The sequence below is a fragment of the Daldinia loculata genome (genome assembly GCF_022478755.1).
Source record: "Daldinia loculata strain CBS 113971 unplaced genomic scaffold F4817scaffold_4, whole genome shotgun sequence".
NCBI classification, from domain to species: domain Eukaryota; kingdom Fungi; phylum Ascomycota; class Sordariomycetes; order Xylariales; family Hypoxylaceae; genus Daldinia; species Daldinia loculata.
In genome coordinates, this window is record NW_026054858.1 from 12,045 (window position 1) to 27,096 (window position 15,052).

The 15,052-nt window shown below is 45.4% G+C and overlaps 5 protein-coding genes across 5 annotated transcripts; 4 read left to right on the forward strand and 1 right to left on the reverse strand.

The window, feature by feature from the left end:
- Window positions 1-1,664: 1,664 nt before the first annotated feature.
- F4817DRAFT_311914 (uncharacterized protein) lies at window positions 1,665-2,183 on the forward strand (the record flags this gene model as incomplete). The annotated part of the gene is made up of 2 exons (XM_049300062.1): window positions 1,665-1,980; window positions 2,044-2,183. 2 exons carry the CDS (start codon window positions 1,665-1,667, stop codon window positions 2,181-2,183), a joined length of 456 nt encoding a protein of 151 aa, XP_049162821.1.
- A 285-nt stretch (window positions 2,184-2,468) lies between these two features.
- Window positions 2,469-4,561, forward strand: F4817DRAFT_325106 (SRP40, C-terminal domain-containing protein). The gene has a single exon (XM_049301727.1). The coding sequence runs from the start codon at window positions 2,594-2,596 to the stop codon at window positions 4,046-4,048; it is 1,455 nt and encodes a 484-aa protein (XP_049162822.1). The 5' UTR covers window positions 2,469-2,593; the 3' UTR covers window positions 4,049-4,561.
- Window positions 4,562-7,373: 2,812 nt separating this feature from the next.
- On the forward strand, window positions 7,374-9,489 carry F4817DRAFT_356110 (Metallo-dependent hydrolase; the record flags this gene model as incomplete). Its single annotated transcript, XM_049305752.1, has 3 exons — window positions 7,374-8,239; window positions 8,289-9,152; window positions 9,210-9,489. 3 exons carry the CDS (start codon window positions 7,374-7,376, stop codon window positions 9,487-9,489), a joined length of 2,010 nt encoding a protein of 669 aa, XP_049162823.1.
- Window positions 9,490-10,281: 792 nt separating this feature from the next.
- On the forward strand, window positions 10,282-12,802 carry F4817DRAFT_325110 (uncharacterized protein). Its single transcript, XM_049301728.1, has one exon. It carries the CDS (start codon window positions 10,631-10,633, stop codon window positions 12,200-12,202), a length of 1,572 nt encoding a protein of 523 aa, XP_049162824.1. The 5' UTR covers window positions 10,282-10,630; the 3' UTR covers window positions 12,203-12,802.
- A 190-nt stretch (window positions 12,803-12,992) lies between these two features.
- On the reverse strand, window positions 12,993-14,673 carry F4817DRAFT_176015 (uncharacterized protein). The gene is made up of 2 exons (XM_049298278.1): window positions 14,456-14,673; window positions 12,993-14,373 (listed from the first exon to the last, which is right to left on the reverse strand). The coding sequence occupies exon 2, from the start codon at window positions 14,276-14,278 to the stop codon at window positions 13,268-13,270; it is 1,011 nt and encodes a 336-aa protein (XP_049162825.1). The 5' UTR covers window positions 14,279-14,373; window positions 14,456-14,673; the 3' UTR covers window positions 12,993-13,267.
- Between the last annotated feature and the right edge of the window lie 379 nt (window positions 14,674-15,052).

Sequence of the window (15,052 nt, forward strand, 5' to 3'; positions counted from 1 at the left end):
GACCTTAGAAAATATATGATATTTTTCTATAGCCAGGTTGTAACGCCGTAGCGTCAAGTCGAAATCCGAGGCCAATCGTTGTAAAATTCATCGACCGTTTTATAAGGTCCATAATTTACAAACCCACCACGATCATTTACAGCGAAGGGCTTTTTCTGAGAAATCCGCGTGATTACATCCTGTTAAACCATTAGTACCTTCGAGATTTAAATCAGATCTATTCGGCCTACTGGATTATAGATGAATGGCCGGCCAAACGTGACAAGGTCAATCTTGCCCTCATTCAGTAGTGTTTCGGCTTCCTCGACAGTATACTCGTGGTTCACCATTAACATCGTCTCGCTACCAGGATACTTAACAAGGCGTCCAAATTGTTGAATGGGTTCCCAATTCTCCGGTAACTCAAAGCCCTCTGGACGGGAATGGATACCCTGCCCTTGCCCAGAGTAGCAATCACGGCGGGAAATATTGATAAACGCCAATCTCCGCTGGACTAACTGAGGGATAAGGTAGTCGTATGTTTCAGTGAGCTCTGCATAAGACATGATGGAGTCATTAAGGTGATCGGATGGACAGATCTTAATTCCAACCTGCCGTGGACCCCAGATATCGATGATGGCATCCAAGACTTCTAGAGGGAATCGACATCGGTTCTCAACAGAGCCTCCATAAGCATCCGTGCGGTTGTTGGCACGTCTACTGCACGTTAATTATGCTAGGCATACGGGCGAGAGTATCACCCGCAATATCATTATAAACGGAAGACTCACGAGCAGAGGAAGTTGTGAACTAAATAGCCACTGTGACGCCATTAATCAGCCAAAACATGATAGTCACGTAGAGGGCTTTATGAACACGGCTTACCCTTGAGCCAGCAGTTCAATTCCGTCGAAACCCGCTAATTTAGCCAGCGTGGCCGAGTTTCTGTACTGTTCAACAATGAACTTCGGGTCTTCGATCTCTGTGATGTTGGTGGTATGACCCTAAGTAAACCCCGGTGGTCAGCTGCCTTGCAATCGACGTAGAGTGTAAGTTATTAGTTATATATTACTGATTGTATTTATGTCTTTAGTCCATAATATTGTTTGAACAAGATGAAATGAAGGGGTTATTTATCGAATATGTCCAAGAGTATGGAGAGGGGGAGATTTATAGATGGATTAACCGGAAAAGAAGGGTGGAACTAAAGATGATATTAAAAGCCTTACCTATATTTTAGATCGGAGATAACGGCTCGGAGAGTTGATTTTCACTCTTTATGTCACAGGAAATCAATGTATTATTCGAGCGAAGAGAAAGGGGCTTGTTATTCTATATATCAGATCACCTTTATAACCATATTTGCTACCTAATCGGGCTTCGATGTAAAAAGAATACTATTCCCGTATCGAATTAGCCCCTCGTATCATAAGTTGCCTTAGTTAACCCGATGATTTATAATGCTCAATGACTCTAGACGAATATGTGATTCCGATTCCAAGAAAAACATCCTTCGGGTTATTAATCAGTATGATGTTGGCATCGATAGGCATCTATAATCCGAATAGGTATAAGCTCCATCCTTGAAATAGATATCGTATTATAAATCCAAGTTCTCATTCCCTAGTCATGTCTCTCTCAACCTTCCCATACCTACCTTCTCGTCCGTTCAAGCACAATCCATCATGTCTCAGCTATTAGAACCGGTCACGCTTGGTGACTCGATACAATTGCGCAATCGAGTATGTATGGGAGCTATGACGCGAAATCGATGTATCGATGATAATAAGCCTACAAGCGCGAGTGCTAAATACTACGCTGATCGCGCCCAAGATGGAGCTGGCTTGATCGTTGCTGAGGGGACATTTGTATACTACAATGGTGCGGAATGGCCTCATACGCCAGTTATGTTCAACCATGATCACGCAGCTGCATGGAAAAAGGTCACGGATGCTGTCCACGGTGTACACGGCAAGATATTCTTCCAGCCATGGCATCCTGGTACGTTTCTACCTGATGATATATCACTTAAGCTTCTCTAGCTAATAATGAATTTTCGGGCAGGACGGATTCAAAACGACAACATGCCAATGCTCAAGAAGCATGATTATCCAGTGTATGCACCATCTAAGATCCCAGCAGCTGGAGGCGAGTACCGTACACTTGAAGGGTGCCCTGTGAGTAAGAAGAAGACAATTATCTAATATGTGCAATTAAGAAGTTTCCGTATTAATCAAGTACATATTACCTTAGGTAAACATGGCGAGAAGTATTTGTTACTTACCCCTATAAGGTAGCCTCTGCTTTGCCGAACAATAGGAGGTAGCTATCCGGTTTGTAATACTATGGAAATGTTCTTGCTAAAGAAAAGGTGGGTCTGTCATGCATTATCTTATCGATAGACAGTACGTAGGTACCCAGGTACCACGCGGTGAGCAAAAAGTCAATGGCAGAAAGGTGGGGCTCGTCGCGTTCCACAAAATTTTCTTCAGCAACCAGAAGCTCCAGTCGTAATTCTTCGCACCTTGAGGTCAATTAGGAAGAGCAACCTGCCTTTTTTCTGGCAGGAAGGTCCTACCACTGGCGACTTACCTGTTTATATTAATCTAAGGTTATGTCCGGAAACCCGCGCACTCAACCTCTTTCTACATCCTCTCAAGGCCCCCCCAATTGGTTATTCAGCAACAATTCTAATAACTCTTCTACATCCGCACCATCAAACAGTACGGCACCAGCAATGGCAAAGAAGAATCAAAAGGCTGCCAAGGCGGCAGTCGCGCCTACAACAGCAGCGGCATCATCCACCAGCCAGAATCAGGCTCCTCCCGACCAACTCATGGACTTAGTCGAGTCGTTCTTGTCCGATCAAGGATTCGATAATGCTCATCGTGAGTTTCAGAAGCATAGAGCGAAGAAAGGTTTGAAGGGACAGAATGCTGGCAAACAAAAGAACAAGGCACATCATTCCCTAGTCAGCATATTCCAGACGTGGGAGACATTCTCAAGTCAGGCAAACACACCCATCATCCCTAAAGAAGACCCCTTGCAGAAGATCACCAAGGTCAGCAGTAGCAGCAGCGAAAGCGATAGTAGTGACGACTCGAGCTCAGAAAGCTCTAGTGATAGCGATGACTCCAAAGATGTTGCTATGGCCGACGCGCCTGTTGATGATGAATCCAGCTCTTCTGAGAGTTCTAGCTCCGACGATAGCGACAGCGATAGCGACAGTGAGAGCGACGACGAGAAGGAAACATCGAATAAACCAGCTACTGGTGCTGTTACAAATGGCAAAAACCCGTTGAAGCGAAAGGCAGTTTCCGAAAGCTCAAGCTCCTCTGACTCCGATTCCGATTCCGACATGTCGGACTCGAGCTCAGAGGATGAACGCCCACAGACTAAGAAGGTCAAGACTAAGGCGAGCTCTGATGAGAGCTCATCATCGTCCTCTGAATCCTCTGATGACGAGAGCTCCGACGACGAAGACGAAGACAGCACCAAGAAAGTTAAGCAGCCCCAAGTCGATGATGAGTCCTCCAGTTCTGAATCTGAGTCTGACTCTTCGGATTCTGAATCCGACGAAGAATCGAAAGTGGATCTGAAAGCTGCAGCAGCAGTGCCACTACCTGAATCTGGCTCTTCTTCCAGTGATTCCGAGTCTGACTCGGAGTCGGAGGATGAAAAGCCACAGCGACCTAGCAAAGGAGTAGCTCCGAATGGCGCCGGGTCAGATACCTCTGTAACTCTGGACAAAGCCTCACCTGAGTCTGCATCTGCTTCTTTTCCCCCTCTCCCGCCTGACCCTGTTGCATCAAAAATGAACAACCGGGGTAAGAACGGAGCCAAGACGCAGAACCAACCTTTTTCCCGAATTCGGAAGGATGTTGCTATTGACCCAAGATTGTCGTCCAATGCTTATGTTTCGCATGAGTATGGCGACAAGGCCCACCAGGACCTTATCGTGACCAAGGGCAAGGGCTTCACCAAGGAAAAGAATAAGAAGAAGCGGGGAAGTTACAAGGGTGGTCCTCTGGATATCAACAAAAGCCGAAGCATTAAGTTCGATGATTAGAACCCACGGATTAGTACTGAGCTGATCAAGAGATTTCCCAAGATTACGCACAAGGGGAAGCAAGTTATGGCCCAAGCGAAAGCGTCTAAAACCCCTCTGACCTCTAAGAAGGATACCATCGAGAAAGCTACTGCCAACAAGCTTAATCACGATCCTAAAAAGGCGGCGAAACGTGTTCATTTCGATTGATTCACACTAGGCACAGCACCCGTGCTCAGAGCACGGTGCTCTCGAGGGTAGGCTTACCTGTGTTTGAGAGCTTTTAAGAAGCACTTGGGTATTTGTCCTACTAGTCCTTTACATTTGTATTTATCAAGCATACCTAAGAAATATTCGTATTTTTTTCGTTTAACAGCTCTTTCAAAGAGTCTGTCTTTTATAAAAGGGCGAATACGTTGGATTTAGGTCGACCTATAGAGTAGAAAGAAGCCTAAGGGATAGGACTCGCTATTGCCTAGGTACCTACTGTAGATAGCAAGTTAATTAATACCCTCTCGTAAAGTGTTTTGTCTATTGTATAGTTCCATCCTCTTTTGCTTGACAGGTTTAGCAGAATTCTCTCAGGATTTCAAAATACAGTATCTGTCGTCCCATGAATAAAATCTACCTTGCCCCTGCCCCTGCCCCTACCTCTTTCGCATTGTTCTACGTGACATGTCAAGAGTTCATTGGGTACCCCCTGGAAGGAAAATAGGGTAGGAGTGGGCTAACTTTGAGATTCCGGCTCTGTCGTTCCAGGGTTCCAACTAACAAATTCATTCAGATGGTTTCTGCAGCGGCATTTCGTCATCTCGTCATGTTGTTATTTTGGGCATAGCTTAGAATTAACTTCCAACGTAGAATAATTTAGTTCTAACTACACCAAGGCTGATAGATCGAATTACCGGTACTGCCTAAAAGTTGACTCGCTTTCGTTTAACTAGCAAACAGCTAAACGCCGTAAATGTGGGCCCGGTAGAGCAGCACCGCCTCTTGAGACGATATAAACTATATCAGTTTTCACGAACGGTTTCATATGAGCGGTGAGGCCGCATGATACTGTATTTTCTCCGAGGCCTGTATGAAATCATCGCTGTCGCGTGGGGAAAGGCAGATCGCTGGATCTTTGGGTATTGTTGAGTTGTGACAGACAAGGGTCCCTAGGAAGTGGAATGGTAACGGACCCGGGTTAGTTAGGGGTTTTCTTGGGCTCCATATTTTAGTGGCTCTGTCTATACAGTTGTTTGTGGTAGGTTTGATTTTCGACCAAGGCTGACATTTTCTAGAATGTTTGGTTTTTTAGTTATGAGTAGATGCTTTATTAATCTCGTACAGTCAGTCCTTTAAGATGTAGGTAAGCTCGGATTTAAACGAATGATGTCTTAACCCCCTTTAGTGAGATAAGATGGTATGATTCTTGTAGAAAATTGTAGAGTACCTAGTAGCCGTAGTCCGCTATCATCTGACAATGTACTCGTATCGTGACTGAATTATGGCCTCTCTTGATCTACCACATGCGGTGTGCTCTGTGTGGCTGTGGTCGGACAGGCGGATAATCGAGTCGAAAGCGCTCGGCCGACCGATCCCGTCTGTTGAGCGGGTCGAAGACTACTGCTGTATAGGAATTCCAATAATAATCTCTTGGATTAGCATAACCAGAATATCGTGGAAGATCTTATAGGGTCAGCTGTATAAGATAGGGGTATACGCTGGACTTTGCAGTAGGCCTGTCCATCTAGCTCAGCAAACACGACATCGGACAGTCGGAAATCAGGTTTGCTACCGTTGAAGTGATCGTTTAGGTTTGAAAATAGCCGTCTTGATGCCATACGTTGTTGAAGGCGGATCCTTCGAGTAGCTTCGTTAGGCTCACTGGACTAGTCATATTTCCTTTAGTGCCCATAAGTCCTAGGAGAAAGGAGGCATAGACCTGGTATAGCAAATGTATGGTAGCGGCGAGAGTAGGAAATAGAGATAAATGATAGTATGGTGCTTGATAATCTAGATATTTAACAACTATGGGTGTTGAGTGGCGCAGTCTTTCTCCTGCAACTAAATGATCCAAGTTTTGACAATATTCGGAAAGGATAAACCAAAGATGATGCTATGAGACAGATAGGGCATTTTAGTCGTTGGTGGCTCTTAGTTATGGTGGTGTCTTGTCATAATAGGGGTCACTGGGCAATAATACTGCTGTCGAGAATCGATATATTTCATTGAATCTTCATTGAATCGACGATACTAAGGATAGTAGCCTTTAGAACATCGTTAGCATTACTCGGGTCGTTCACATTACTACAATAATGCTCGTCAGGACAACTTAAATGGGATGATAAGTCCGATTTAAGGGGGGTTTGTTGTTCTAAAGCAGGGTTAGTCAATGGTCAAAGAAATGAGGCAGTAATAGTGAATGTACGGTGAATATAGCCTAACTTAAATTTCCACTTGGTGCCTCCTACAGGCTAGATAGATAGCTATATGATTCGTACAGCACACGGGGGCGCCCCCCTCAGCCTGATGTAGGTAATATAAATCGAATTGTGGCGGAGTAAAAGATAAATGGCTATTAGGCCAGACAAATGCACGATATCTATTCACGTGGTACGGGGATGGTCATATTTTGTGACACTTGTTCATATATTTGTCTCGTACAAACATCAGGTTATATGGGTATCTAAGCAAACAAGGGAGGAAGTGTTTGCTGTAGCTAAGTCAGTCTGTAAAGATGTAGTATAATGAAAGGTGGTGAATTATAATCGGTGGTGAATTAAAAATCGGAGTTTTAGGGACGAGATGACGAGCAACATAGAGAAAGTACCTCTTACATTAGGAGGTACATACCTAAAAAGTCAGCCTACCTGTCTGCCGTACCTTATAGGTACATGGGTTAGGTACATTAGGTACATATACTAGTGCACCCTCCTACCTAATGTGACCTTTAGCGCCACACACTACATTATCTAATCTATCTACATATAGATTAGAGCCTTATTGCCCTGGCTTCGGGAGAGCAATTGAGAGATCTCCACGCGACACTTAATACACTCCACTCACTTAGCTGCACCGACGGACTGACTACCTTAGGTACCTACCTACATAGGTAACTTATAGTAACAAAAGCGATTTACCTAGCTTGTCCTAGGGTGTCCATACATTCACTAGATAAATCAGCGATCCCCGACTTTGCTTCACCCTTAATAGCTAGCCTTCACTATATGCGCTTATGTGTCGAGGTAATCTTCGCAGTCTATATAAAGACGGCAATGCCGAGCAACATGAGATACCCATGAACAACTTTCCACAAAAACCTTCTAGGCTCCTTCAGCTGTGCAAGACAATTGTCAAGATGGCGGAGGATCGCTTGCAGTCAAACCGTCGGGGTGGGGCTCAGGTCGAGCTACATTTTCAGGATAATATGATGAAGCTTGCCTGCTCTGACGAGATAGAGGCAAATAAAGCCCTACTAAAGGGGAGAGAGGCCGATGAGCGTTGGTATAAATACAATGGAAAACAGTTCGCCGAAGACCATTTTTCTCGAAATGTCCACATCATCGACAAAACCCAGCTGTTGAAGGCAGCACGCTCTCTACCTAAAGGCGCACATCTTCATCTTCATTTTAATTCCACTCTCCTCCCCGAATTTCTCTTGGGTATAGCCAAAGAAATGCCCAATATGTATATCTCGAGTCCTACTCACAAATTACGATCTAAATCTGATTTCGACAATTGCGAGATCGTATTCACGCTCCAGAATACGAGGGCGATTCTTGATGACCCGGATGACGGCCCCATACTTCAAGAGCAGAAACTATCTTCCAAGGATCTGAAAGGCCCGAATCTATTCCACGACGATTATGAGCCACGCCAGCTTATGCGCTACCAATACTTCCGTTCCGTATGGAATGAGGAGCGGAAAACCAGGCAAAGTTATAGATCACAAAATCAAGAGCAGGTTGGCCAAGCTGAGTCTAAGCTCTGGGATATGGATATAAAATGTGACGATTGGCTTACTAGTAAACTCATCTTCCATAAGAAGCAAATCGACGAAATATTCAACCCAGGAGATAAGCCTTCAGAACAGATAAGCAAGCCCGAGACAAAAGAGGAGGAACAGGCAAGACAAAAGCAAGCTGAAGACGCAAAGTGGCCTAAGGATATCGATTTAGATATCCAAAATAGTCAATACAAATATGTTCGCGAGAGAGCAGCAAGGTATTGTACACTCGATGTTATCGCTATGAACTAGCTAACGGATTTGTAGAGCATGGGAGAAATTCAACGGCCGTACAAGAATGATGAAGGGCCTATTTAATTATGAAAAGGCGTTCCGGGCATATACGAGGAAATGCTTAGAAGAATTTATTAGGGATAATGTCCAGTACGCCGAGATCCGACCAAATTTCATGAAAAGCAACCAGGTTTTACGAGATGATGGGTCCGAAGGTGTCAATAACTTCGGCTTGATGGAAATCATCATCGAAGAATATGAGAATTTTATGAAAGATATCGGAGATATGGACGAGCATGGGCAGATTAAAGAGAATAGGAAGTTGGATTCTGATGGCAAGTTAGTATACCTAGACAACACCAGAATACCATGCGGAAATGGCCATACCCCATCCCTCGGCGGGATGAAGGTTATCTACTGTACGCCTAGGTCTTTTCCGAAACCTATGGTGAAGGAAGCATTAGATGAATGCATACAGATGAAGAAGAGATGGCCACAATATATAGCCGGCTTCGATCTAGTAGGAGAAGAGGCCTACGATAAGAAATATCCACTGCGGTATTTCGAGGAAGAATTTAGGCAGTTTCAGGAGGACTGCCGGAAAGAGCAGGTTGAGATTCCATTTCTATTCCACTGCGGCGAGACCCCTGACGACATCGAAGGCAACCTCGAGTGCGCGCTTGATCTCAATGCCAGACGAATTGGACATGGCTATGCATTGCTACAAAAGCCAGACATTATGAAGCAAATGAAGGATAATGATGTCTGTGTAGAGGCATGTCCTATCTCGAACATGGTTCTCGGATTAGTGGAGCGTATAGACGAGCACCGGATTTACGAGCTACTTAAGCACGAAGTTCATTGCACATTAAACAGCGACAACGGTACCCTTTTTAGGTGAGTCTCTACTAATCCCCACAATTTAGAACACTCAGTCTTACTTTATTACTTTAGGTCTACATTATCACACGATTTTTATGAAGTCATGGTTGGCAATCGCAGTATGAATTTGTTTGGCTGGCGTCAACTTGCGAGATGGAGCATAGACCATGCTTGCATGAGCCAAGTTGAACGTGAGCGGGTCCTAGTAGAATGGGAGAGGCGATGGAAAGATGAATTTATTCCTCAGATTCTTGGGAAACAGTCTACTAGTCGTCTAGCGAGGCTCGATAGATTAGATCAGATCGAGGAGGGTCGGAAAAGGCGGGAGGCTAAGCTTAATTTAGAAGCGTGATAGCCGCTTTATAGATTGGGCGTTTTTGGAGCGGGGTTTAGGCGATGAGCCAGATGCAGATATTCACGATTTTGATACCCGATATGAGAAGGTGTTTGGTGGCGTTCATCTTGTTACGCCTGGAATCAAGAACATGACTAGGTTTTCCTCTTACTAAGTTAGGGGAGTTCGTATCAGATCTCTATAGGTTTCTTTCTTTTCTACTATTAATTTATGAGCTACTAATTAACTCAAAGTAGTGGGCGATCTCGATGGATTATCAGCTACATAAACGTTCACCGATCTACTTATCGCAAACTGCCCGCTGTTTGCCTGCTGCCTTCATGAAATGCTTATCCTATAATATTATCCAGTGGTTATGCGCGTGCTGCAGGTAGTCGCAGAGGTTGCCTCCACGGGAAACACAACATCGAGGCGATGAATAATACGTATATACAAATGTATATACAGATGCGCCTCAAACAAAGGAGGCTCTGATCGGTCAAGTGGAGTTGTTGGAACTATTGGAAAGTCTTGGCACTGTTAAGCTTCCACTAAGCCCAATCGTTTAAGGCCTGTTGGGACTATCCGACGCGTGCCAGCGCACTGGACGGTAGGCGGGCCGTAGCGTTAAATGTTACGCTGAAGACCCTGGAACCTAACGCACGTTAATCCAAAACCAAAGAAAGTTGGAGTGGGGCTCGCGATATTAGCCAATCAAAGTAGTAGAATCTCCAAAGCAGGCAAGGATCACCCCCCAACTCTAATATCTTTCGAAACTTGAGAGACCGCGAACGTTTATTTCATTTTCAGCCTCCAACACCTTGTTCTCTTTTCCTTTCCCATTGTACTATACCCTTTTTAAAGGTCGGTGTCTTGCCGCCTGGTCCTGTCTATTTATATGTATATATATATATATATATATATCATGACTATTATACAAATGAAGTTGTTTAGTAACATACCTACACTTTCCGTTCCCATCGGACACGTCGTTTCAACTCAATTGATTCCAACAATCCAACCTTGGGTAGTTCGAAACCCAAAATCCTAGTAGCGTTGGTCTTAATTTATTTTCCCGCATTCCTCCCACGCCTACGGTTCGAATCTACCCGCCTGCCGGCCGACTAAAACTCACTAAACGACCGTCAAAAGTATAATAATGGCCGACGATGGAGATGGTGTTATCAGATCTGCGGCGGCTAACTGGTTTTCTTCCGACGTCCAGGGCGCCGAGGGGCCTGGAGGTTGGCGCCTTGATGTTGTAACATTACTTGCCGTCATCGGCGAGTCGTCCATAGCAGAACATTGCCAGACTATTACTGCCAGTATTTTCTGCCTCCTCCCGCGCATTATCCCTGCCCCGCAGGCTTTCCTAAAGCCTTCCCGGCCTGGTCGCTTGCCCGAGACCACAGCAAAAATGACCGGCGTCTACAGCGGTGTTGTCCTCGATACAGTGGGATTTTTTGCCAATATCATTCACCCTCTTGACGAGCTGCAACCATTTGCTTTCCGAGTCCTACAAATCACCCATACCGACCGCAATAACGCCGGTGGCATTGAGGTCCCCGGCCCACTCAATAACAGAGCGAGCTTCCTTCAAAGCATACGTACAAATGGAAGGTCTACTAATCCATCACACGAACTCCGTACTCTACCACGTGGTCCTCCTGAAGATCGCAATACACGTATACCGAACGAGCCGATAGACACAGGATACAGCAACGATGTCGAGGCCGGTCCAACACCAGGCGTACACAGGCGGGCAACAATGAGAGAAAACATTCAGGACTTCGTAGCCAATCCAACGCTTGCCAACAATAAAAAACGACCTGCAGTCCCTGCTACCCTATATTCCCCTGTGCACGTCCTCTCATTCTTCTCTCTTTTATTGACATGCGGTATCATTGCCCTCGCAGCAGTACTCGAGGATGGAACAGCAATTCTTGCCGTTACCCTCATTTCCTTTGCAACCTCCATTGTTGGCTGGGCTTCGTGGTGGAGGCCCATCCTAATGAATCGCAGTCACACCAATACTGTCCCTGATGGAGACGTGATAATCCGTACGCGTGAGGGCGCATTCCTCCTTATCAAGTGCACCGAAGAAGTAGCGCGTGAGCTCTATTCGGGCACTGAAGAGTGCGAATACCACGTTAGCGGACGCGCATATAGGGTGCTCATGGGACTTGGAACCTGCTTGTTAATGGTGGCTGTCATCCTCTTGGGCAACTGCAAGTGGTACTCTCAGGTTTTCATCGGTGTTAGTTATATCGTATTGAATGGACTATACTGGACTATGGGATTGATCCCGAAACGCTTCTTCTGGGACTTAAGCCGCTATGACATTAGAGATATAACTCCTGAAATCTCAAAAAACGCCCATATGGAAACCTCTAGTGACCCGCGGGAAGGGGTTAAAAGCTACACGCGTACTCTATGGTATGCGATCCGCGAAACCAAGCGTACAGCTTGGGTTAATCGGAGTGGCGCCGCCCCCGACACACCACAATGGCGCAAGTGGCTCGCGGAGGCTGAAGACGCCGCAATCTCGGATAACACGGGCTGGCCTTCTGTTGCTCGTAAGGACGTGATCATGAAGATGACAGAGAGCCAACTTAATGATAGAGAGACGTCGGCGTCCGAGCCGACTCGAATATTTGACCAGGCAGAGCAAGCCGCACCGGCCACTCAGATACAGCCTCGAGACCGACGCCCTGCCGACGGCACTCTATAGGCAATTTTACCCAGGTTTGGGCCTCTGCCCTTATATGGAAAAATTAGTGTGTTGGATACCCCCTTATATTAGCGGGCGAGTTTGCGATATCGAGATCATTGTGATTTCATCTAATCTACGAGGCTCTGGGAGATTGCTATTTGAGCCAAGGTCCGAGGATTTAATTACGACTTATGATTTTTTTTTTTTTAATTTATAATTTATGCATGCTGCATACGCATATATCTGTATATTACTAGGTAGATTTTGCATCGGTTGGGCGAGCATATTGATACTGGCTCTTGCATTGGGGTATGTAGAACCAAAAGCACAAAACTTGAATTTTATTGGATATATTTCCCTCGAGGTAGGAAGACGGGGTGTTGTTATTTTAGCGAGGAGTTTTGGTGTCTGATAGTAGGCGATTATTAGCTTGCTCGTCGTTACTGCTAAGTCTTGTAAAGATCATAATTGAGATATTTGGATGCTGTATTCTTAACTACCTTGATACGTGGATTTGCTGCGAATGAGAAGTATCATGGGATGGGCTGAAGGGTGGAGAGTGGCGAAGACTACCTGTTACCTAGGTATTCAATATGTTAGAGCCATAGCATCTTCAAGTTTAATTCTTATTGGCCCCTTTCCTAGTATAGAGCCAGTCTCTCCCAGGCCTGCTCCCGAGGGTGATGGCCTCCTTTAGTAGCCTAGCCTTAAGGGTGCTATTGTAGGGTAGGGTATTGGAAGAAGAGGTTACCAGGGAGATCTTCAAATAATAGCTATTCGTGCATTAGCACAAGTCCTAATCTGATATGCCTAGTAATAGCTACCCCTTTATTATGTATTTCGTTTCTAATAAATGAAGGTAGTATCCTCGTGACATAGTCACCGAGAAGCTTGAATAGAGAAATATGACTGATATAAGCTTGTTAAGGTTATCATCTTATGAAATCGTAGAGTCGTTAAAGCCATCTTCTTATATCCACCTCTTGATTCTCTTCCTACTTCAAGCCACCTGCCCTTGCCACTATACGGAGTCGCGTATATCATATCTTCCTCTTCATAGCTTCCTGGGCACTGTCCTCGTACTTACTGAGTGTTGCTAGAAGCACCGTGCTGAGTATTAGGATCCCCAGTGCCATAGGAGGCCGGTATCGATGTTAGGTTTACGCCTGTAGATTCTGCCATCGCTTGCCCAGCGGCTGGATATCCTTCCGAGCGCCGACCCTGATATTGTGGTCCAGTTCCCTGGCCGGGTACCGACTGGGCGAAGCGAGGGTCGTTAGCTATGCCAGATCCTTGACCTTGAGGATAGTATTGCGGTCGAGAGGGTCCAGGTGGGTAGGCGGATGACCCTTCTGGCGACGCTGACTGTGTATGTCTGGGATATTGCTGAGTGGCTCCATATCCAGAAGGTGCATGTGGTGCTTGAAGGAAGGGGTTGTCTGGCTGGTATCCGTGGCTTGAATACCCTGTTCCTGATGAAGGGCTTGGATTCCTATATGCAGGCCCAGGGGTATTGTAAGGGGCTCTGCTATGGTGCTCGAAAGATGGGCATGTCTGTGTGGCTGGTGGTGATCTGTCTGGAATTCTGAAGGATCTAAGAGGATTCTGGTTCTGTGTTCTTTCTTGAGACGCTGAAATGCCTCCTCTTGAAACTCTCTCATTCATCATAGAGTCAAACACTTGCTCGATAGCCCGAATACCCAACTCCTTAGCGTGAGTTTCTTGATCAGTGCCATGGACGGCTTTAAGATACTTGATGAACTCAAGGTAGGCGTCCGAGACCGTCTCAATATTTGTGCGTTTCAGATGTACCTTGGCCTTTGATTTGAACTTGAGGTCGAACCTCTTATCATTTGGTAAGGCCTCGAACTCGGCTAGAGCCAAGGCCGTCTGGCAGGCATTTGGAATTTGTCGTCCATTCCACCGAGCCTGCTGATTCTCCACCCAGAACTTCGTGACAAAGCTGTAGATGCTATAGTCATCAATATCAATAGGCCGCCCATTCTTCTTGTACCTATCCCGAATCAAGTCAAAGTTAAGCTTGAGGATCCGGTTGGTGGCAATTTCATCCAGAGGTGGATAATAAAGACTCATGTGGATTCGAGAAGCAAATGCTTCATCGAAATAGCCAATTCAATTCGTAGTCAGGAACAAGATTCCGGCATAATATTCTAGTACGCGTAGAAAAGCTTAAGACGCATAATAAGTGTGAGTTAGGGAAGTAATCGTAAATTAGGGGCCTAATAGACTTGTGTTGGGATGTCCACTTACCGGCAACCAACCCGTTCCTCGTGAAGTCCTCTCTTCTTCTTGATGCAAGAAAAACATCAGCCTCGTCAAGGAGAAGAATACAACCCCAGCGATTGACCAAAGAGAAATTAATTGATAATGCATCTTCGACCTCCTTTGCGGTAGATCCTAGGTCTCCTGAATGATTATAATATCAGAAGTTAGTCTATCTCTGGGGGTGCTATGGGGGGTTTTGATATAGAAATAGAGTATTCATGCCACATGTTATTTGAAATAGGGGCTTATTGAACCTCTCAGCAACTCCCTCTTGTCATAATATTAGTTTAATAAGTATACCTGTTTTAGTTTAGGACTACCTACCGGCTGTTGTTGGTTTCCCCACACCCGGCGCACCGTGAAGGAGTAATATTTCGGTGCGACAGAAAGCTTAAAGAAACCGAAGAAGCTAGACAGTTGCTTAAATCTAGACATCGTAGAAGCCGAGCGACGTGCGTATGAACGACTGAATAATATCATCGCATTACGACCTGTATCACCGTCTCCTTTCCTTCAGTTGACGAATAATATTTCTGTCACCCGTCAATACGTCCTCGACCTCTTGGATATTCCAGACCTGTC

What these genes read in the sequence shown, in the direction of transcription:
- F4817DRAFT_325106 (XM_049301727.1), top strand. Translation starts at nt 2,594, where the DNA reads ATGTCCGGAAACCCGCGCACTCAACCTCTTTCTACATCCTCTCAAGGC.
- F4817DRAFT_176015 (XM_049298278.1), bottom strand. Translation starts at nt 14,278, where the DNA reads ATGAGTCTTTATTATCCACCTCTGGATGAAATTGCCACCAACCGGATC.
- F4817DRAFT_325110 (XM_049301728.1), top strand. Translation starts at nt 10,631, where the DNA reads ATGGCCGACGATGGAGATGGTGTTATCAGATCTGCGGCGGCTAACTGG.